Raw genomic sequence first — 24,279 nt, 5'->3', positions numbered from 1 at the left:
ATATTAAATTATCTAATGATCTCATCCATTTTTACATTAAAATAGCCATTCTTACCAGAAGAACACTGTGCATTGAGAAAAAGTGTTTTGTAGGAATGCCTGGTCTCCTACAAAATAAACCTACAGACAAAAATAAACATCTGCAATCAAGAGGTTGGTGGCAAGAGCCCCCACCAGTCTAAGCCCATGGAGTTTCCCTACTGTCTGTCATTCACGAGCACAACAGTTTGGGACACACATACTCAGCATCTTCTTCTATCATTCACCTTATAATATTTAGTGAGGCCTGCAACGTGTCAGCCTCTATGATAACTGCTTCAGATATTAATTTTAATTGTCAAGGATGAAAGTGATCATCCAGGACAAGTCTGTTCACCCTTCAACTCTTAATTCCTTTAGTCTGGGCTCAGCTAAAAGAAGAAACCGGAATATGAGTATCTTCTAGCTAGGTGAAGAGAAATCTTGCATTTAAGAGAAAGTATCTTTTCAAAGATATACCTGAAATAGATCAGAGACTGGTTTGTTGATGATCTTTGTCAATTTCTATCCTAAATCTGTAATGTCCCCCCTTTCCTGCACTATAGTATTTTTAATAGTTTTCTATCATTTATGTATTTAGTCTTACAAAAAGAACCACTGAGAATTCTTCAAGAACAAGGTGAATATATATGAATAAAATAGATAAATGAATAAAAAGAGACACACATCTAGTGCTGTGTCAATGGTTTTCTGGTTTTTCATATTCCCTTCAACCCTTCTCTTAAGTGAAATGAAAGAAATGGAGGCTGTTGAAAAATCCAATAAATTCTCACATAATGATCTCATTACAGAGTGTCTGTGAATAAATTTAAGCTTCAGCAACGTGTGTGCCATTCTGCATTGCACAATATGTTCTCTTTGCCTTCTTCCCCCACACATTATTTTAGGTGCTGTTATTGATAGGCAGGAACATTAAGAAGAAACTAACGTAATTATGGAAGGCTTTTGTTTGCATTTATTAACCTGTGAAGTCAGCTCAACTGACACATTGCTAGTGGACAGGGTTTTTAGCAGGATTAAAACAGGAGATGATTCCACGGAACAGAAGCGAGGGAAGGTACAACTGGGAAGGAGAAAAGCCAGTAAGGTCATTCTATGCAATCAGGGTGACTGCCGGAGGGTGGGGGATGAGGCTGTGGGACCCCTGAAGGAAGCACAACGGCATGGGCTCTTGGCCCCTACTTAATTACAGGTTGCCCAGGATATCAACCTCCCTCCTTCCTTTGCTGGGCTTGAAGGTCCTGAGGCAGAAAACAAAAGCGTTGGCAAGACTTAGAGTGAAGTGAGCAACTGGTAATCTGGGTCTGGATTGAAATCCGTGGCAGACCACGAGGATATGATGCAGGACACCAGGGGCATGCGCCACAGAACCTGTAACACAGCAACTCTACATCTCTAACACATGACACCAGATGGTGGCGCTTTGCCCACCCCCACCTCACCCCCACAAACACAGGCAGGCACAGTGGAAAGCTCCAGTCAGGTTTCCATGGTTGCCAATCTCTTCATCACAACTGTCCTTTAAAGTTCACCGTACTAAAGTCCTGCTCTCTTGCAATTAAATAAAATGAAGGACTCTAGCACCTACCTACCCATGAGTGTTCCTTAGACAATCAGAAATATCCTTGTAAAAAATTAAGATCCCTAGGCCCAATGAATCAGAATTTCTGGGACTGGATCCAGAATTTCTGCAATCTGTTTTTAACCTTTAGATTTAATTTGGAAGGGATTAAAGGTCATGTGTTAGATCTGCTGTAAGAATGTCAGCGGGGCTCTGGATTGGGCTGAGGGGTGAGGTGGAACTGCCCAACAGAAAGCCCTGCAGGTAATCCCGAATGAAGCATCTAACAGCTAGTTAAAGACAGACCCATTTTCTTCCTTCTTATTTTCTCCCTATGCACAAAAAAGGTCAATGGCCTTTTTATTGCCAAATTTCCTCCTTAACTCCAACTCCTCAGTTTGACACTGCTTTTTCCCAGCTCTCTTCTCTTCTTCCCCAGCCTTAAACGTCCGTGTTCCTCAGAGTTCCTTCTTTCTCCAGACCATTATTACTCAGGCCACATATGTAAGTGCTGTCTTGTAGTTCTACCAAGCACACACCACTCACTCTCCAGTGGTGTGTTCCCCCCAACTTCATATCCTACTGCCTGCCTAGCTGCCTGTCAGAAAGAATCTCAAAAATCAACACAACTACTTAATGAAAGCATCAAGTACCTAGCCAATCAAGCCAGAAAGCTGGGTCACTTAAAGATTCCTCCTCGCTCACCCATAACCAGTCACTAAGTCACTAAAATGCTCCCTCCTCTTCATTTCTGGCACAGGTGCCCTGGTTTAAGCAGCCATCTTCTCTCTGCTACATGATGTTATTACCTATAAGAAAGCCTAACCTCTTTATCAATGGAATGCAAAATGGAGCCCATCCAGCCAACCTATCAATTTCATTCCTGCTTTGGCCTACCACACTCCACACTTTGGGAGCTTATGCACACTACAGGACCCGGCAGTAGATAAAGGCCAATCGTAGCACTTAAGATGCAAATTTTAAAGCAACCAGAACCATAAAACTAACATAAAAGTTTCGACATTGTTTTCATACTAATCACCACCCATTTCCTACTATCTATTATCAGAAATTTACTTAACACTGTGGACTGGCTGGATATTACTGCTGCAATTATGAGTAAGACATAGTCGGCTGCCCTTAAGGCGACAGAAAAGTTAATAAGCAATTACAACAGAATGTGATGTGTGTTTATAAAGAGAATATGGAGACTGGGAGAGCCCATGCAAGGGAGTGGGGGAGGACAACATACGGAAGGAAAGGGTGTAGGAAAGGACGAGAGGGAACCACCAGCACCAAGCTTAGTCTTGAAGGTACAGAAATAGGTCAGAGAATCCCTGATTTTCTAAGCTAAGCCCTAAAGGAAGCTACACAAAGTCCTAAGAGGTTCAAAAGTAGATGATGCTTTCAGGAAACTGAGGTTAAGTGAGAAATAGTCTAGCTAAGGTGCTGTGAGCAGAGAGACAACAAGTAAGCGGATTAATAAGCAACAATAGACAGGAACGTTAGCTGCTGATTGTAAGTGGAGGTTGAGGGAGAGGTGTCAAGGATGGGTCCTCAGCTTATGGCTTCAGCAACTGGATGAAGAGTGGTACCTTTTAGTGAGATAGTGAAAAAGGTGGCTAAGCAGATTTGGAGCAGGGGAAGAGGAGTAAGTCTGGTTTTAAAAAGTGTTGCCTGCAAGACAGATATCTAGTAGGCGGACTGACACAGGTCTGGCCAAGAAAAACTGAAGGAGATCCCTGGTGAACCCACTGTAAAAACTACAGTGGGTGAGTAGGGCAGAGCCAGAAGTTAATGGTAAAGGAATGACTGGAAGGTGATAAAGTGAATCTTAGCAACTCCTTCACAAAGCGTGGCTGTGAAGGAGAAAGTCTTTGCATGTACCTGTCACCTTAATCCTTTCCAGGAATAAGGTGAGATATAACAATGAATCAATTAAAACCTGAACAACTTTCCTTCACTGAAGGCCAAAATTGTTTTCAAATAATTCCAGTATTCCTTTTGGACTCTAGCTTCTGTTTTCAGCTTAAAAAAGCTGGAAAAACTCTCACCTTTAAACAAAGTATACAATCCCAAAATGGAGCCACGGAAGAGAATTTAACTTCGCTTAGGAAAAAGAAGTGCTTGGATAAATCCAGCAGTTGAAAGAGTCATACTAACTTTGGTCTATGGGGGCATAAACTTGATCGATGACAACTGATCAGAATAGGAGAAAGGATGAGATTTCTCTTAGTGCTAATAATAGGCTTAGTGCTAATAGGAAGGCTAAAAATCAAAAACAGATGCCTGCTTCTAAACTTGTCACTCTTAGTCTATGGCCCTGCCTATTAAAACAGTTTAGAAGATAAGTTATTTCCTGTTTCTTTCTGCTTCATCAAAGGTACAGGAATGAACTTCAAAAAGGAGTCAACTTTTATTAGAATAGTAAGGGGGGGTGCCTGGGTGGCTCAGTCCATTAAGCGTTTGGCTCAGGTCATGATTGGCTCAAGGTCATGATCTCAGGGTTGTGAGACTGAGTCCCACATCGTGCTCCATGTTCAGCACGGAATCTGCTTCAGATTCTCTCCCTTTCCTTCTCCTTCCCTCTCTGCCCCTCTCTCCACGCACCCATGTTCTTTCTCTCACTCTCAAATAAACAAAATCTTAAAAAAAAAAATAGTAAGAGCCACTCTTTCTTTACAAAAGGCCAGAGGCGGGGCACCTGGCTGACTCAATTGGCAGAGTATGCAACTCTTGATCTCAGGGTCATGATTTCAAGCCCCACATTGGGTGTGGAGCCTACTTAAAAAGGCCAGAGGAATTAAAATAGACTAGTCCTAGAGAGACCATTCCCATGATTGATACATTTAGAGGGGATAAAAGTATACAGTAAATAAATTCACCGTTTCTTTAAAAATGTAAAAGCTTCCAGAGAAGGGCGCCTGGGTGGCTCAAATAGTTAAACATCTGCTTTTGGCTCAGGTCATGACCTCTGGGTCCTAGGATCAAACCCCCCCCAACCTCAATTGGGCTCCCTGCTCAGCAGGGAGTCTGCTTCTCCCTCTCCCTCCACCTCTCCCCCTGGCTCCTGCTCTCTCTCTCAAATGAATAAAGTCTTTAAAAAAAAAAAAAGCTTCAGAGAACATCTTAAAACCGCCTTCTTTTTATGACTAGCAGCTCCAGCAGAATACTGCATGTATACATAATGAAATCTCTGTTTTTGCAAATGAAGCAATAAAGCTAATGACTTTTGAAGCCCCACAGCTAGATAGTGGTAGAATTAGGGTGAGAATTAGGTAAGAGTCTCCTGGATCCCTGTTCCTTGCTACAAAACAAACAAAAAATAGAAAAAACCTAGGTCCACTTATGACACAAATAAAATTAAATGATTCTGACAGCATCTATTCAAAGAGCTTTTTATCTTTCAAATTGGGTCAGTTTTTCTTCAGTGCCACATAAAACCTCTACAAAGAACTGTGATGAATTAAAGCAGACATACCATATCACATAAGAAGCCATATAATCTCAAAGTATGTAGAAACTACCTCCATGGCTGTTAAAACAGAAAAAGTGCCAAGACCAGGAGGGTGTGAATACAGGTGGAGGCATAAGAAAGGACTTCCGCCTTCATAAGGCTTTAACATCCACACAACGCATCCAACTCCCAGAGTGCCTTAGCCAAAAAAACCCTGAACGAACTAAGCCGGAAAGGACAGTAATTCTCAAACTGAGTTCCAAAATATTGGGGGCGGGGGGGGGGGCAGGCAACATTTTGCGGGGAGGGAGTTCACTCCTTTTTTTCAAGGAACATTCTCCAAAGCCATTTCATGGGACCTTTGAACTTTGCCTCGGGAGGGCTGGATGGTTAACAGTGCACAATTTAATGGAAAAATCCTTTACTGTCTATTAAAAGATACCGAGCAAAACAGAGATTAGCCTATGGAAGCACATGCATAGTTTTCCAGAACTCACTGCTCACAGCTTTCATCATTTAGAATTCACCTTTTTCCCCCCCAGTTTGAAAGTCAGTTGAATTTCTGATGGAGTTTCCTTACAATAGGGTGGCTGGGCAGGGGGTAGCCAGACTGTCTGGGGTTCCAGGGTACAAACAGAAACAAAGTTTAAGGCTGAGGTTGCTGCTATGTCCTGGATGCAAGAACCTGGAAAATCATGCTAATCAAGGAAACAAAAATCCCTCTAAACTCTGATACTGCATTAAAAAAAAAATTAAATGAACAAAAATAAGATGCCCAAGCCACAGCTCTAAGGATGATGGACCCTTGCCCATTCCACAATGTTGCTGTCATCAGGAGTCCTCGATCAACCCTGGACTCAGTCATCACCTGGGGTCTCGACGGAACAGGACCTCTCGCTGGGTTCCCCCATCCTTGCTTCGTGTGGGTTCCAGTGATGTCCCTGGGGAGTGGCAAGGGGCTAAAGCACTCAATGAGGAGGAACGGGAAATACAGAATATACATGCTTAATGGTTATCTAATATACATTGTGTATCATGATTAAAGACCAAACAAAGCCAACTTCCCAAGAGGACGCCTGGGTGGCTCAGTCAGTTAAGTGGCTGCCTTCAGCTCAAGTCATGATCTCAAGGCTCCTGCCTGCTCAGTGGGGAGTCTGCTTCTCCCTCTCCCTCTGACCCTTCTCCCTGCTGTGCTTTCTCTGTCTCAAATAAATAAATGAAATATGAAAAAACAGAACAAAAAACAAAACTAACTTCCCCAAAACAAAAGTGTATGATAAGCCTGATGGGACAATAAAGTACCTAAAACATACCGAAAAGGAGTATTACAAGTTGGGAAGGGTAGCCACTACTTTGCTCTTCAATATTCTATTGCTCTGCAATAGAAACAACACCTAACAGTTTTACAGTATTGCAAAATACTGAATTAGTGATCAGTTTACATGGATCCTCCTTTCCCCCTTTTCTTGGAGCAGGGAAGAAGGGGGAGAGGAGGCTAGAGGAAAGAACACTTGCTCAGGCTATTCTGAATTATAAAATAACAGTGGGGTTAGAGGCAAACTGAAGTATTAGGTTTTGTTAAATTTACCATGTTTACGTTAATCTAGTCAACAGTTTACAAAGTTATTTCCTATTGTTCCTGTGACATAACGCCAAACACCTAACTCCGGCATATCACAATTCATTGTTACCTGAACTGATTAGAAATCTACAGTTTGGTAGCTCCCACTAGAATGAACATCAAAATCCAATGAAACCCAATAAAAAGTTTAGTCCCCCACAAATCATTGATATATTTTTCAACAGAAAAATACATTGAGCATTACCAAGAAAATTTCGCCTCCACAGATTTTCAGATATTTAGCTTCCCTGTTAAAACCCTCTCACTTTTCTCTACCCTCTCGCATAGCAAAATGCTATTCCTTGAGTGACCTGATGCTTTTATTTTACTTTGAAACCAGTCATTCTTCCATATAGACATTTTATATAAATTTAACATATTTTTAAGGCAATACTCTGAAAGTAACACAGTACTTTCAAAGAACCGATCAGAGCTTAAACATATATTCTCTTTGACCAAATATAACTTGGACATAAAGATGTCATCTCTCCTAGGTAATAAATGTTAGAGATTCTAAGGCCAGCCACAAACACGGTTCAAAAATCCATTAGGTGCGCCAAATAACATTTGATATGAAAAATCAGAGAACACAAAATCTAGAGTGTATAGGCAACACCACACTACAAGTCTCCCAACATACATATACCCCGTGCTGGGACCTGATCTTGAACAAAGTACCTTAACAACCAGCTGGGCACAGGCTAGCCCATCATGGGTAACTGAATTTAAAAATGGTTTATCCATGAGAGACTATGGACTATGAGAAACTGAGGGCCTCAGAGGGGAGAGGGTGGGGGAATGGGATAGACCGGTGATGGGTAGTAAGGAGAGCAATGTATTGCATGGTGCACTGGGTGTTATACGCAACTAATGAATCATCGAACTTTACATCGGAATCCGGGGATGTACTGTATGGTGACTAACATAATAAAAAATCATTAAAAAAATAATAAAATAAAATAAAAATGGTTTATCCCTCAGCAAAGAAAAAAAGAGGCAAAAAAGTAAAAATTCAGGGTAACAAATATTAATGCACCAAGCAAAACTGTTTGCAGTATCAACGCAGACAAAAGGCAAGTTAAGACTTCTGTCAGCAATCCTGGGTGGGGGTGGAAGGGGTGGGGGAATTACTTCAGAAATAGGACCCATGGTATTTACCAAAGAAATAAAGCCTAAGCCACAGTCCTGTGCCCAGCCGTTTAGTAATTACTCCTTTTTCTATCACATTCCCCTAGGATGTGTTGAACCAAGACTGAAGTAGCGGTCTACGCACTGGCTGTTCAAGGTACATTTTGTGAAGAATTACCACTTGCAAAGAAATGAGGCATATGGTCAAAAGAAAACTGAAAAGTTCCTATTCTAGGGCCTGTTTTTTGCCCTTACCAAAGCCAAGTTAGATCCTGCTGTTAAAAAGGAGTATTCCCAAGAAGTAAATGTGAGAAATCTACACTACACTACACACACACACACACACACACACACACACACACACACACACAAATTATTAGGCACCAAGGAGCCCAAATTGTCTTATTATTGAACAAAAATCACATAGTGGGGTTTATGTACTTGTCTTAAATCTCATATAAAACTATTCCTTGAGTACACAGAGGGTCTGTCTTCACCTTTATATCCCCATGGCCATCCAATTCTGCAGAATTTGACTCAGCCTGGAATTGCTAAAGCCAAACAGGAAAGATGATGGTTTACAAACAAGGTATATAGGACTCCCAATTACGGGGTAAATGTTGGGCCTTCGGGACCAGCTTTACATAAATCCAGAATCTGAAAAGTCGAGGGTTAAAAGAGCTCTTACAAGTCTTATCCTCTGCAATTCCTAGAAGTATGTATTTACTTAACACGGCTGTAATCATATTACACATAAAATGTTATATTTCCATCACAAGTATTTTCCATGTTATTACATGGTCTTGAAACCCATCAATTGTTAAATGTGTACGTGCCAGAATTTAATAAACTACTCCATCCAAACCTGGAGCTTATAATGTAAACTTCATGGATGCACTCTCTTATGCATAGAAGATTCCCAGAAGTGGAATTCCTGAGTCAGAGTGTGAGTATTTTTATGACTGGGTATACCTTGCCCAACCACTCTCCAAAGGGTGAAGCTAATTTATACTGCCACTACCAAGAAAATCATGCCAGTTTCATGGGCAAAAGTTTTGTTGTTTAAAGTGAAAGAAAGCAAGCAACGTAGACCTAGAGACAAAAGATACAAATACATGAGATGAGAATAATGTTTTCACTTCTAGAATAATAGCTCTAACAGCTCTAAAATGATTACTATGTGCCAAACACTGTTCAAAGCTCACAATCCCCCTAAAAACCTAAGAAGTGCATACTCCTACTATCTCTAATTGTAGGAGAAAAAACTAAAGCAGAGGGAGGTTAAGAAACCTGCAGCAAGCACATCAAGGAGTCTGGATGTTCACAGTTAGGAATCAAAAGCTATGCTCTTACCTCCCACCTTATGAACAGAGGAGGGAGAGCAAATGAACACACAGATGGGGTACTCAATCAATAAGCTTATTCTCAATGTCATAAATGAAGACTGAGAAGTCTAACTGTGAGAGGAAAAAGAATTTGGGTTATGGGTTCAGTTTTGGATGCCTGAATTTGATAACCTACTTAAAATTAATCTATTTATTAAAATACTTAACTTCGGGGCACCTGGGTGGCACCGCGGTTAAGCGTCTGCCTTTGGCTCAGGGCGTGATCCCGGCGTTATGGGATCGAGCCCCACATCGGGCTCTTCTGCTATGAGCCTGCTTCTTCCTCTCCCACTCCCCCTGCTTGTGTTCTCTCTCTCTCTCTCTCTCTCTCTCTCTCTCTCTCTCTCTCTCTCTCTCTCTCGCTGGCTGTCTCTATCTCTGTCGAATGAATAAATAAATAAAATCTTAAAAAAAAAATACTTAACTTCCCTTTAAGTGTTAGATCAGACCTTGGGGATTCGGCATGAAAAAACAAGACCGAATCCCTCCTGGCAAACTTGAGAAACATACACGGATCCTTCAGCTTTTCGTTAATTTGCAAATTTAAAAATTTGCAGAATAAAGGCAGATATCACTAGAAGCATTCAAATTTTATTTTTGGCAAAGAGAAACTTCAAAAAGTGAATGCAAATACAATAGTCTGGAACAGAGGTCTGAGGACAGATGATATTATCAGAGAAGAAGACTGGGTTGGAACGACTGTACAGAAAACACAGGAGAATACACACAGATACTACTCTGGTATTGATTTACAACAGACTTATTTATAAAAATTAGTTCCAAAGAATGAAAAATGGTAGAGAATAGAAGAGATGACATTAAAATATAACCAGAAGCATATGGGAAACTATAAAATGATCAAGAATAAGGCCACTATGAATAGGGATATTAATATCTATTGTATTTAGATTTCACAAGTCCTACCATCTCTTTCCAGTACTATTTACGTGAAGCTATACACAACACTTCATCATTGCCCCCAAAATGCACTGCAGCAAAGAGAAATAGTAACCTTGCTATCCTTCTTATTGACACTCAACTACTACCTCATCACCAGTGTGTCAGTTGTTTGAGCTGTGATACAAAATACCACAGACTGCAGGGCTCACACAACAGAAAAGTTACTTTTCATAGTTCTGGAGGCTAAAAGTCCAAGATCAAGGTGACAGTGGTTTGGGGTTTTTTTTTTGTTTTTTCGTTTTTTTCCCCCTGAGGCCTTTCTCCTTGGCTTGCAGATGGCTGCCCTTTTCACTGTCTCCTGGTCTTTTCTCTTACACATGTCTTTGGTCTTTCTCTTGCGTTCAAAATTCCTCTTTTTCTAAAGACACCAGTTAGATTAGATTAGGGCCCAACCTGTCTACCTTCTTTCAAACTTAATCACTTAAAAAAAAAAAAAAAAAGGTAGGCTCCACACGCAGCGAGGAACCCAACAGTGGGCTTGAACTCAGAACTCCCAGATCAAGACCTGAGCTGAGATCAAGAATCAGACACTTAATCGACTGAGCCACCCAGGTGCCCCCTTAATCACCTCTTTAAAAGCCCTCTCCCCTGGGGCACCTGGGTGGCTCAGTCGGTTAAGCTTCTGCCTTCTTTCAGCTCAGGTCATGATCCTAGGGTCCTGGGATCAAGCCCCGTATCACATTGGGGCTCCCTGGTTGGTGGGGAGCCTGCTTTTCCTTCTGCTCCTCCCCCAGGCTCATGCTTTCTTTCTCTTTCTCTGTCAAATAAATAAGATCTTAAAAAAAAAAAAAAAAACCATGAATAAATAAAAAAAAAATAAAAGCCCCCTCTCCAAATTCAGTCACATTCCCAGGTATTGGGGATTAGCGCTTCAACATGTGAAAATGGGAGCAGCTCGCAATTCAGCCTGTAACAATGGGGTAAATATAAGAAACTCAGGGGTTAGGGCTTGCTGTTTTAAAATCACATAAAAGAAAAATAACAAACTATCTCCATACAATCCAAGTTTTTTTTAAGAGAACACTTCAAATCATTCAAAAACTCACTGCTCCAATAATTAATACCTGGACAATCATCTTTCTGCAAAATATGTCTGGAAGGGAAAAAAATGTTACCACTCTTATTAATTCAAATTTCATTTGCACAAAAGGTTATTAATCTTTTTTGCAGGCACTAGAAGCCCTTTAAGATTCTGATGAAAGCACATGGATCCTCCCAGAGGAAAGGGCACACACATATCCACAAAGTCTGGCATGACGGCTGTTCCAGGAGATTCACAAACCACCTCCCTAAAGCTCAGCAGGGTCCATGGACTCAGGTTCAAGGGCACTGACCTAAAGGACCATTTATTATTTAAATTAAAAACTAAGTTTGGGAAGCCTGGGCGGGTCAAGCATCTGCCTTTGGCTCAAGGTCCTGATCTTAGGGTCCTGGGACTGAGTCCCATGTTGGGCTCCCTGCTCAGCGGGGAGTCTGCTTCTCCCTCTTTCTCTGCCTGCCACTCCCTCTGCTTGTGCACTCTCTCTCTCACCCTCTTTTTTCTCTCTCTCAAATAAACTAAGTCTATCCAAAAATGGACCAAAATACTTGAAATTGAGATTATCCTGAAAAATACAGGATAGACAGTAACCATGTTTATATTTAGCTACTTACCAAAGGACTGGAGATAACTAATGATCAACCAAATAATATCAGAATAAATTTTAATCCTATCAGCCAACACTACAGGTGGGCAGGGGGGAGAAGAAACATTACTTCAGAAAATCTAAACTAAGAAAACCTATTGCAATTCAGCACAAAATCTTAGAATAAAAAAAGAGAAAATAACAATAGGTAGCAATCACTAGCAAGTTTTTCGTTTACTGAAAGAAGATCCATTATTTTCTACATCCCAAACTCACAAAGATAACATCATGTTGTGAAATTTTAAAACCTGGCTTGTCTTCTACTCTTCTCTGTGCAAAGGTACTCTCTGATTTCCCTCAGACAGCAGCTCAGACAATTGAGCAAAAGGGAAACTTACGTAGAATTCACTATTCCACCTGAGGAAACAATTTTATTTAATTATTTTACTAAGATGTAAACTCCCAAGGACAGGGACCCCGTCTGCCTGATTCACCACTGTTGCCTCTGGAGCCTCACTCAAAAATTGTTTGTTGAATTTGAATGGATGCTGCATGCTAGAGGAGACAGCCTGAATCTGGAGAACGGGGTGAGCACGTAAAATCCATCTCTGTGGCACAAGCACCTCGACTACATCACTACAGCTTTGTGTTGGATCCAACATGGTATTAGTGGCAAGACGGAGCCCCAGAAAACAAAACTGCGATCCGTTAAAGAGATTTATTGTACCATTATTTTCTAGAGAGATATACCCAAAAAATAACTTGCTAAAGCTCCAGCTGGCAAACTGCTGAAAAACTTTAATTTTATTTCCTGGTCTATTACTTTAAGTTCCCGTCTATGTCCATTTACATGATCAAAAGTCCAAGTTCATCTGTAAAGCGAGCTCACAAAATCCCCCAAGGAAAAGTGAACATCAGGTTTATTCCACTGTAGATTTATCTGAAGAATAAATTCAACAACTTCTTAGCTCTGGTCGTAAGAGAGAAGTCAGCTCGCCTCAAGGGCACTGAACTTAAACATCTGAAGAGAATAAAGAAGAAAGGCAGTAAGATGTATGAGGGGAAGAAGTTAATTCTCTGGTCACTTTCTGATTTATTGAAGAAAAACTCCTCTATTAACCTCACCAGATATTCTTATGAGCTTCACTGACCCTGGCAAAACCACTAGGCTTTCAACTACCTTCTAGTCCACGAGCTTTAGATGCTTGCTTTAAATGAAATACCGATGAAGTGACTGTTTTTTTTCTAAACACATTCTTTCCAGAAACAAAACTATTGTCATATTATAAATATTAATAGAGCACTATTTGGAAAATCCTCAAAGACACCAAGTGGGCCCCAGACCATCTGATAACAGTCAAATGTAAAATGTAACCATGATGAAATGAGAAAACTTGAACAAAATCAGGTTACGTTCCAAGCCTTCCTCCTACAACTATACAAAAGGAAACTGCACAATTCAAAAACCAAGGTTTTTAATGAGTAATATCAAAGTTAACTGTATACTAACCAGACATATTTTAGACTTTATTGCTCCTGATTCCAAATCAAGCCTAGAAATGATTTTTAGAAAATTAAGCACTTAAGCTCTTTAAAAAGAAAAACTTACACAAGCAGGTAAGACTTTAAAAGAGCAATTTATAGTACAGGACAGTAGGGAAGTACACACTAACTAGAATGCATATTTATCCCTCATAATTATCTCTAGTGAGCACTGTAAGACAACTTCCTAACCAGATGAAACACACGAGTCTGAAGTCATTCTGAGGTAGTCAGCTGCCCAATACAGTATATTGCACATCTCAACACCAAATCGTGTACTATATTTTAATCACTGCTACAAAGTCAGAAAAAACACTAAATCAAAACAAAATACACTTAAAGCCATTAAATGCCTTAAATTAAAATTTTATTTCCTCATAGGTTTTGATTCAAAATAAATGGAGGGAATGACAGAAACAGATGTTACCATTTTCCAACTTTTACTGAATTAATGGATTTAGGCATTGAGCATTGGTAGCTGTTAACATCACAAACCTGGAACACAGCACATGCTCCCGAAGAAGGGAAAGAAGACATAAAAAAAAAAAAATTCTAATCTGGTCAATCCTTTGGAGTCAGAAATATGTTAAACATCTGAGGGATACAAAATAGTAAAACCTAGACTGCAGGAAAACAGAACAAAATAAGGCTAGCTTCTTCAAGCAAATTCCAAGTTAGACTGAAACAGACTGGCAGGGGCAGGGGGAACTATACATTAAAGAAACTTAGTAAGGGGCACCTGGCTGGCTCAGTCAGTAGAGCGTGCAACTCTTGATCTCTGGGTGGTGAGTTCAAGCCCTGTGCTGGGCGTGGAACCTACTTAAAAACAAAATCAAAACAAACAAAAAAAACTGCTAAAAGAAACCTAAGAAACCAACTAAATATATGGATGCTGAGCCAAATAGACATATTATAAAAATTAATATATACGTGTGTATGTATGTATTTTTAAGTCCTCATCTCTTAGATATATACATCTTAAAATCTTTTTAGATGAAGTTGAGATTTCCTTCAAAACAATTTGGGAGAGAAGAAATGATTGGGAGTATAGACCAAACAAGACTGGTCATGAGATGATAAATTGGTGAAGCTGGGTATAGGAAAGTGCAAGTTTATGACTCTATTATTTCTGTATTTTTGTACATAACTGAGTTTTTCCATAATTACTCGTTTTTAAAAAGGAGAAGTAACTGGAAGCATTTGGAAAACAATGGATGAACGAGCCTAGAAATGTTCATTATGCACAAACAGGGTGAAGCTGCATACAGTCCGATCTGGAGGAAACTGTACAGTTCCTTCAGTGGTTCCTGGGTGAAACAGCTCCACATGACTCATTTTAAGTCCCTCTCCACTAAGCCCCAGGTTATCTGATATATCATTCCTTCCTGGTTCAGCCACGGACCAATATAAATTCTACTCCACAGCAGTTACTGAAAACTGAATGGGAAATAAATCAGAAAGCAACAAAAAAGATAAAAAGAAAAGCAGACAAACACAGAGTCAAATAAAAAAGAACTGAAAGACAACAGTGATCAAGACCAATCATTCCCCTCCCCCGCAAAAAAGACCAATCAATCCATTTATTTCAACAGACACAGCTTTCAATTCCCTCATTCTGTAACCTAAATCAGTCTAATACCCAAATCAGCCTTATGTATAAAAGCACTTAGCTTCCATAACTTTAAAGATACATATAAATTAAACATTCCAATAAATGCATAGGAAAGTTTGTTATTTAAAGATATCTCATTATAAATGCAATGATAGTATTAAAATATTAATATTACTAATAATATAGCCACTGATGTTTACTAAGCACGTATGTGCATTATTTTCATCTTCAGGACAACTCTATGAGATACATACTACTACTACTATTATTATTAATTCCCATTTCACAAATGTGGAAACTGATCAATTAAAATTAATGAATATTTTTAAATATTTAATTATACAAATAGTTCATCTTAGAATATTAGGGGATGAATCATTTTTTAAAATGTGCTTTATAGGGGTGCCTGGGTGGCTCAGACGGTTAAGCGTCTGCCTTTGGCTCAGGTCATGATATCCAGGTCTTGGGATTGAGCCCCATGTCAGGCTCCCAACTCAACTGGGAGTCTGCTTCTTCCTCTCCCTCTGCCTCTCTCCCGGCTTGTGCTCTCTCTGTCCCTCTCTCTATCTCAAATGAATAAATAAAATCTTTTAAAAATTTTTTAAAGTAAAATATGCTTTATAACATTTTAAAGCTGTATGTATACGTGTGTATACACACATACTGATATAAAAATTACAGTAAGAAGAGTCAAATGATTTGCCCAAAGTCACCAAATCAGCTGTACAAAGCTTCCTAATTACGAGTACAGTACTTTTATGATGGTATTTCCTAAACCCTTAAATCCCAGTGGTTCTTCATTCTTTAAAAGGAAAATTAAGTCACAGACCAAAGTCATTTTGAGTTCATTTTAAAAGAAATGTTTCTTTTGCCCAGGAAATGATCAAAGACTCAGATTAACTGAACATACACAGATCCAAGCTGAACAAAAAGCCAAAAGGAAAGCATTCCATACCATCAACTCCTTAAGGGCAGGGTCCCTATATGGTATTTTACACATCTCCCCGAGGAATCAAGCACAGAACATTTTACACATAAGAAGAGCTCCATGAAAAGTAAACACTGGGAACGGTTCTACAAGAGAATTCCGGTAGCCCACATCTTCATCAATCTGGCCTCCAAATAAAGGGGGGGAAATAATGCTTAGGAAACTCCTTTGACTCAAAACACCTACCCTTCATTGTCATGTAATCTACTAATGGATCCACCAAACTTGCTGGGCACCCAGTTTGACAAGGCAATCCCTGCCCTGCTCCAGAGACAATTTCATAAACTTGGTTCCCCAAATCCTACGTCCCACAAGAAAAAATTGTATTACCCCATGGCTTAATTTCTATACAAAGCCTCAATATCTTCTGTCATCAAAGGTTGATAACTTAGCAGTGGTTCTCCCTTTTTTGATTCTGGACACTTCAGAATCTGAAAAAAAGTCAAAGTTCTCTGCCCAAGAAAAAAGGCCAGAGCACATAAACAATTCTACACAGAATTTTGGGAAATCTCAGGGCTTCTAATTAACAGCTCCTGCCTTAGTTCATGCTTGCACTTTCCCCTTCACCTTCACAGTGGCCATTTGGCCCTTTTTCCCTACCTGGTACCACCATCTTTTTCATTCTTTACCCACTGGAACTACTGAAACTGCTCACCCAGCTGGGCCCCTCCCTGCCCAGGTCTCATCCACTGCCCCACCCTTGCCCATTAATATTACGTAACAGCTACTATATGTCTCCCCTGGGACACTTACCATCGTCTATCTTGTCTTCCTCTCTCCTACCATTCTGTAAACTGAAAGGTATGAGTAATCATACTCCTTTCTGTAGCTCTCACAGAGCATGCAGCACAGTGCCTTGTACTTGGCAAGCGTTCATTAGAGTGAATCAATGTCAAACCTAAGGATTTAAAAGAAACCAGCCAATCAGCAACAATCTTTTAAATGGAGCATATGAGTAACCAATTCTTGGACAGCCCAGGAAGTTGATGCAATTATGCAACTCCACCCACCGTTTCCTGACCTAGTGCACGGCTAGCTCAGAGATGGGAGGTGGATGAAGTGGAGACACAGAGGCTACTCTCCAGGTCATGGTCACTTTTAATCTTGGTTACTCTTCTGCAAAGCAAAAAGTAGTCTGGCTTGAGTGGCAGCTTTCTTTCCAGCACCCTAGTTACCTAAAACATTCCTATGCTATGTCAGATTTTAAAGAAAATCCTACTCACCAGCGATGTGCAAATACTTCCACAAAAGGTTTCTAACTTAATACTGTCAGTTTCACTAGAGTAAAAACAACTTTCATGTTGCTAATCACCTCTAGGACAGAACAATCTAGATACGCAGGCATTCAGCTTTGAGTTAGGCAACCTCCCTCTCGTTTTCAAAGCCCCAAACCACATCCTTTAAATACTAAAATACACATACACTAAGTCTCAACAAGAAACACTGTAAAGTCTCCCCATGATTCTTTACTATATTAAATACAGCTGTCTAGGGTCATGTTTACATAGATTAAAAAAAAAGGCCAAACCAACATCAGCGCTAAAATATTTCTGATAAATAGACTCTTACACACCCAAACTAGCAAGAAAAAGGACACCAAGAAGTTTAAAAATACTTTCATCTCTAAGGGCACTAAAAACATAAACTATGTCCTATTATCATGTTTTGGTTATTTTGGTGTAACAGTTAAACATAAATTTTAAAGCCACAATGTGTTACTAATTACTTCAACAGAAAATCCTAACTTCCCTGGTTCTAAATTAATTATAAAGTATGCAGAGTTCACACCCAGAACCTTTAGGTACTTCAATTATTAACAAACCAAACCACAAAGAACAACCTGATACCCAAGATCAGACTTCATCGCTGGGTTAACAGGTGGCAAAACTATACATACCAAACAGCAAAGCCAAATATATAAAAATTAGAAATGATACAAAACTCCTTCACCCCCAAATTTCTAGCAATTAGCCTATTCCTCTCTTTCCTACTGCCAATCTTATAGGAAACAAACTATTAGTACAAATAACTAATCGTAATTCACAAACTGTTAGCATTTGTGACTCATGGGTCCAACTCTTGTCAGCCTCAAAGCAGAATCCTACTCCCTAGGCAAGATGGTCTTATAAGCTAACAAACAGTAGCCCACTGGAAAAAGGAAACAAACATCCTCGCTAAACATACCAGCACCTGAGCTGTAAGAACTGTTTTGTATATACAAAGCACTTTTGCAAACATCTCATCTGGCCCTCTTTCTGTTCCTCAGATCATTTGCATCTTGGGTCCTTTGTGCCAGCTGCTCCCTCTTTCCTTTCTTCCCAGTCCCTGTATACATATCCCCTATGGTCCTCATTATTACCACAAACCTATAACCTTCAGTGCTTTTGTACTGCAGTCTGTAACCACTGTCAGAAAAGAAGATAATAGCTCAGAAACTGAAACTTGCAAAAAATCAAGTAGTGATGTAGCCATAACTTCAAAGGTCAACATTTTCTAATACACTACAAACTCAAAACACTACATTTTAAGTTATAAAAGATTCAAATAAAGAGGTACACCAAGTTCTCCCTATGAAAACATCTGCAATATGTCTTACTTCAGGAACTGACACCCAGTCCCATCTAATTTTAAACAACATTTCCCTCCAACCTTTAGAAAGCAAAGTAAAAGACACAGAGCTTTGTATCCAAAAAGCCTTCTACAGTCATTAGCAGAGAACAAACATCACCCAGAGGCAAACCAGAAGCTAACCTGTATTAACTGGAATCTAATCGAGAGGTGACAGTGCTAAACCCAGGTTCTTGCGTAAGCAGACCCTTTAAATCAGTTCATTCAGTGTTTTCATAAAACAATGCCCTCCAGAGAATAACATTTACTATAATTCTTATCTCTACTCTGAGTGACATGTACAGGTGAGAAAAATATTAAATACCCAAGAATAGTCAAATAGGATATTCTTCTTCAGTTCCTGAATTCAATTGGAAAATAATTATTTAACACCTACATATATGTTCCAATGTGCTTGAAACCCTGATTTAGGGGCGCCTGGGTGGCGCAGTCGTTAAGCGTCTGCCTTCAGCTCAGGGCGTAATCCCAGCATTCTGGGATGGAGCCCCACATCAGGTTCCTCTGCTGGGAGCCTGCTTCTTCCTCTCCCACTCCCCCTGCTTTTGTTCCCTCTCTCGCTGCTGTCTCTCTCTGTCAAATAAATAAAATCTTAGAAAAGAAAAGAAAAGAAAAGAAGAAAAAAGAAAAAAGAAAAAAAAGAAAACCCTGATTTAATGAAGGCAAAATGAAAGCCAGTGTGTGAACAAAGGTTTCAGCAGCAGCCCAAAGGAGAAAAGGAGAAAAGATGAGTTATCACAGTATCTTTAAAATACGACAAACACAAAAGAATTTGCAGAGTGAATGTCAGCATTTATACTGTAATCGATTAGGTTTTTCAAACTTTATTCAAAATAGTGTCAAAAGAACATTAAAGTATTATACATGTTATGTATTTGTTTTCTCTTTTTAGTTGCATAAAACCTAGAAGCATACAGGGTTTACTAGTAACTACATAATAATGCAACATAAAAACTTTACAATTCTATTATATTAAAGGGTTTCAATAAATTTCTTCTTTTGGATGGGATTCACATGTTATTCAAATTTTCAAAATACTGCTCCAGACCAGAAATTATTCAGTGCAAGAGAGGAGGAGAGTAGCATAGGAAAAAACTATTAATATATTTATGAGTGTATACCACAGAGATTTGATTAAAACTACATAGAAGGTAGAGATCTCTAAACTCACCCTCATCCAAATCTGCAACACTAACATTGCACTCAAATTGCAACTATTGGGGCACCTGGCTGGCTCAGTCAGTAGAGGCTGCAATTCTTTTTTTTTTTAAGATTTTATTTATTTACTTGTCAGAGAGAGAGAGAGCACAAGCAGGGGGAGCAGCAGGTTAGGGAGAAGCAGGCTCTCCACTGAGCAAGGAGTCCGATCAGGACTCAATCCCAGAACCCTGGCATCATGACCTGAGTCGAAGGCACACGCTTAACCAACTGAGCCACCGAGGCGACCCGAGCATCTGATCTCATGAATTCAAGCCACACGTTGGGCAGAAAGCCTACTTAATTAAAAAAAAAAAATGGGCAAGCAACTATCCTGTGGGGCCTAAAGAGATTAGGCCTTTCTTATCTCTGGGAATTTACACCAATCCTTAAAGTTGGTGAATTTTCTTCCATTCCAAATCACAAGTATAAAATAATTTCTAGTCTCTAATTTGAACATTCAAGCGATCATTTCTCCTTCTATTCGAATCTCAGTTTGGGAGCTAAGATACTAAATTAGATCTTTCATTCACTCATTCATTATTTGCTGAGCATCTACTATGTACCAGGCACTCTTCCAAAGACCGGGGATATAGTAGTGAACAAAATATAAAAATACGCATCCTCATTAAATAAACATTCTAGCTGGAAGATAGACAAATAAAGCATATGTACATAAAAGGTCTTTATGGAAAGAAAAGGAAGTACTGAGCACGTGTAACATACATAAATAATATATTTAATGCATAAGATTTCAGAAAGCTATTTTACAGTCAACCATATCATGAAATGAAAAAATTCTTAATAAACAGAACTCATTAGGACTCATTAGAAAGAATATGAATGCCCATTTACATGACAAATCTAGAAATGGGATAAGAACATCAGGATAATAGAAACAAAATGACACATTAAGCAAGGCCCTTTTTGGAACTGAATCTGATCCTGGTCTATGCTCAAACCATTCCTGAAATACTCGAGGTCTGAAACAAACTGTACAAGATTTACAGAGAGATACACGCACAAAAAACTTCAAAGAGATTTTGAGATAACATAAGGGAAAGGAGGAACACCTAGGAATCACATTAAAAAACAAGAGATTATTCTTTAGGTCACTCACTGTTAGCAAAAGAGTACAGTATTTCCTAAGTTTTAAACACTAAAACTAAATTTGATGGAAAGAGAAGACTGATGTCATAGCTATCTGATGCTGAGAACTCAGCTCTAAATTTCTTGCATGATTACAGGAAACACACAAATCAAAACTACAGATAAATGCCTTCTATAGGTTCTCATTTGGGAAGACTGCAAGCGGAAAGGGAAACATCAGTAGAGGAACAAAAAGCAGGCAAATCAAACAGGAAAAGCATTATCTTTGAACTTAACATGAAAATAAAGGCTAGCCATAAGGTAAAGAAAAAGCAGTACTAAAATTAACATTTTTCCTAGCATGGCCCTAAAAAAAAGGAAATGGGAAGTCTCAAAAGGCAAATTTTATAAGAAATATCAAATCACTGTGAAATTTTCTTTTGTTCTTAAACAAATACCAAACACCTTAAATCCCAAAATGCCTTTTCTAAAAAAAAAGTTGCACAGGTATTTTAATTCTATCCCACTATCACATCCCTACCCACATCCCACAAATCCAGTAAAAGAAAATTCAGTGACTCTCCAAAATAATATTGAATAGAATTCTAGTTAAAATTTTAGAAAGGGAATGAGTCAAAGGCATCAAGAAATATAGAACTTGGTTAAACATCCTTTAAAATCATCCAATCTTGTAATTTCATGCTGAAAACAAAACAGAAACAAAGAAAGTGTAATGTTTACTTGGTTTCCTGAACAGAACCCTCCTTACTGTGGGAATTATAAATCAAAGAACCATGAGATGACCACCTAGCCAGGTCTTCATACACTGATATGGGACCACAAAACCCACTTTTATCACTGAACTCTTGAGCTGACAAGGCTCCAAAGGCTAGCTTATGCTAAAAATTAGTGTCGATTTATTAAGTCATAATGGGGATCAAAATTCCAATTTCAGAAACTGAAGTACCTGAGTCCTCCATTCATATTTGTTTCCTCTCCTGGTACCAATATTATCAAACCAGAAGATTTGGGTTACACGTGAAAAAAGCGAAGAAAAAAAAATACCCTAAGGAATAAATTAACCAAGCTATGATGAATTCTAACGTACAGTTCTTGACCCACAGCTAATTATACCCCCTTAAGAACCAAAGAACTTGGGATGCCTGGGTGGCTCAGTCAGTTAGGTGTCTGCCTTCAGCTCAGGTCATGATCCCAGGGTCCTGGAATGAGTCATGCAGCGGGCTCCCTACTCAGCGGGAAATCTGCTTCTCTCTCTGCCTGCTGCTCCCTCTGCTTATGTCTCGCTTGAGCAGTCTCTCTCTGACAAATAAATAAAATCTTAAAAAAATTTTAGAAAGAACCAAAGAACTTGCTCAATACAACAAAATTCAGCACCCCCACCCCTTCCTAAAGACAGAACAGGCATAGCTTATAATTTTTTAAGCTCCTCCTTAAAGCCTAATCAACTTCGGTTTATTATATACTTTCTTCAGTGATACAGCAAATGGATTTTAACTTACTAGGTATTCATACTCTTCTGAGCTTGAGCTAATTCTAAGCCACCATGGTTTCTCACCTGCATTAATTCTCTCAATTCTACTCTTGCTTTCCATATGGTCTACTCCCAAACTCAGCAGCCAGTGTAATTCCATAAGGAAAAAGGGAAATTCCATCTATCATTTTCTTCTGTACCACACCCTTGTTAAAAAGAAAACCACAGGCCCAAAATAGCATCACTTGGGCCAGGCAAAGTCACCAAAGGAGGGCTTAATACCTACCCTAATTGCAGTATCAACCTCCCCCAGAAATGCAGTCTTAATTGGTCAGACAGGAATTTTCTAGTTAGCAGAAATGAGGTAATCTGTCACAAGAGCCCACTCCATCCCCCCAAAGGAAGATGGAGTAATCAGCAATAATCAGACCTCCAGCCCTTCCCTTTAAGGGAAGGGGATCCAGCCCCAAACCTTTTCTTTTGCTAATAACCTTCTTGCCCCACACTTCTTCCTATAAAAACCTTCCATTTTGTACATATCCTTGGAGCTTTCCTTTACTTGCTAGGTGGGATGCTGCAGACTCATGAATCACTTAATAAAGCCAATTAGTTCAGATGAATTTTGTTTTTTAACACCCAGGTATTTCTGTATCACTGACTATTTCCATCTTTCTACTCAAATGTTATCTTCTCAGAGAGGCACCCCTTGACTATCTACATAAAGAAGTACTAGACCCCACCTTCCCTATTCCTTTTATCCTTTCTTTACCTTCCCTGCCACGATTGCTCCCTCCCTCCTGACATGTATCCATGTTGGTGCATCTTCCTCTGGCTGAACATCAGCTCAAGGAGAAGACTTTTGTTCACTGCTCTATGAGGCCCAAAAGAGTATATTATGGACAATATTTGTTGAATAAAAATTATACCGTTTCAGGAGGATTTTGATGTTCTAAATGTCAAAAATGCCCCCAGAGTTTGTATTATTGGGAGTTTTTCTATCCTGAATCTCAAACTCCCCTGTTTTCCTGATAATAATTAAACTTAGGCTTTTTTAGGGGCAGTGACTGGCTCAGTCAGTAGAGCATGTGACTCTTGATCTCAGGGTCATGAGGTCGGGCCCCATGATGGGCATAGAGGTTACTTTTTAAAAAATGCTTTTTTTGGGTCATCATTATCCATGTTATTTGGCTAGTCCAAAATGGATTTTTCTTAAGATTTTATTCTGAAGTAATCTCTACACCCAACGTGGAGCTCAAACTCACAACCCCAAGATCAAGAGTCACATGCTATACCGACTGAACCAGCCAGGCTCCCTTAAATAGATCATATTTTGATTTTCCTAAACTCTTTAATTTTATTCATAAACTAAAAGATTAGATAGCCCTCTATATTTTACTAGGTACCTGAAAATTTGGGTTGTTTTTTTTTTTGTTATGTTTTTTGGTTTTTTTTTTTACATCCTCCAAAAATCATGGTAGATGTTTCAGGCGACAAATCTCAAATCCTGATCTATTTTTTTTCTCTCTCCACCAACCCTTCTCCCCAGAACTTAGCTTTAAATACAGCTTTAAACACATTTAAGGAAAATCTCTGAGATTTAGGTCCCAACCAACCTTGTTCGGTAGCAAGATCTAACACAAAGCAATTCAAAATCTAACCATGTATTTAAACCAAAGATTACCTGTGACCTTTGCCCACACAATCTGGGCCGAATCTAAAAATCACTTTTTACCTTTACTTCATTTAATTCCCTAGTCCCCCTGACCTTCTCCACCAGTTGTCTTCAACATGTATGGCATGGGTGTGAGGGGTGAATTAATGAACCTTAATAGGGAGCTACTTGATTATTCTCAGGCAGAAAGTAAAGCCCATCTAGATTTGTTTTGGAGTCTTTGTAATGTGACAGAACCTCAAATGGGGATTTTACCACCTCTACAAACTATTTCATCTGTGACTTG

The 24,279-nt window shown here is 39.2% G+C and overlaps 2 protein-coding genes across 6 annotated transcripts in view; one reads left to right on the top strand and one right to left on the bottom strand.

Annotated features, from left to right (window-relative positions):
• The window catches only part of FBXO34 (F-box protein 34), an 83,688-nt gene that overhangs the window by 4,517 nt on the left and 54,892 nt on the right, over window positions 1-24,279 (bottom strand). For 2 of the 4 annotated variants that reach the window (XM_034648469.1, XM_034648470.1), the window contains exon 2: window positions 16,672-16,816. The exons of 1 other annotated variant lie outside the window; for it this stretch is intronic. In XM_034648469.1, coding sequence (XP_034504360.1) covers window positions 16,672-16,674 — 3 coding nt within the window. In that variant the 5' untranslated portion in view covers window positions 16,675-16,816. Of the gene's footprint in view, window positions 1-5,925; window positions 6,192-16,671; window positions 16,817-24,279 lie in introns of those variants that run through there. One more of the 4 variants, XM_019809932.2, reaches the window with a different exon arrangement.
• ATG14 (autophagy related 14) overlaps window positions 1-24,279 on the top strand; it is a 73,738-nt gene that overhangs the window by 48,967 nt on the left and 492 nt on the right. Inside the window, exon 14 of one of the 2 annotated variants that reach the window (XR_004622166.1) lies at window positions 7,914-7,963. The gene's annotated coding sequence lies outside the window, so the exon portion shown is untranslated. Of the gene's footprint in view, window positions 1-7,913; window positions 7,965-24,279 lie in introns of those variants that run through there. The other variant, XR_004622167.1, reaches the window with a different exon arrangement.

This window comes from Ailuropoda melanoleuca, chromosome 20 (genome assembly GCF_002007445.2).
Source record: "Ailuropoda melanoleuca isolate Jingjing chromosome 20, ASM200744v2, whole genome shotgun sequence".
NCBI lineage: Eukaryota > Metazoa > Chordata > Mammalia > Carnivora > Ursidae > Ailuropoda > Ailuropoda melanoleuca.
Note: the sequence above shows the minus strand (reverse complement) of the source record. Positions and strands in the feature narration are given on the sequence as shown.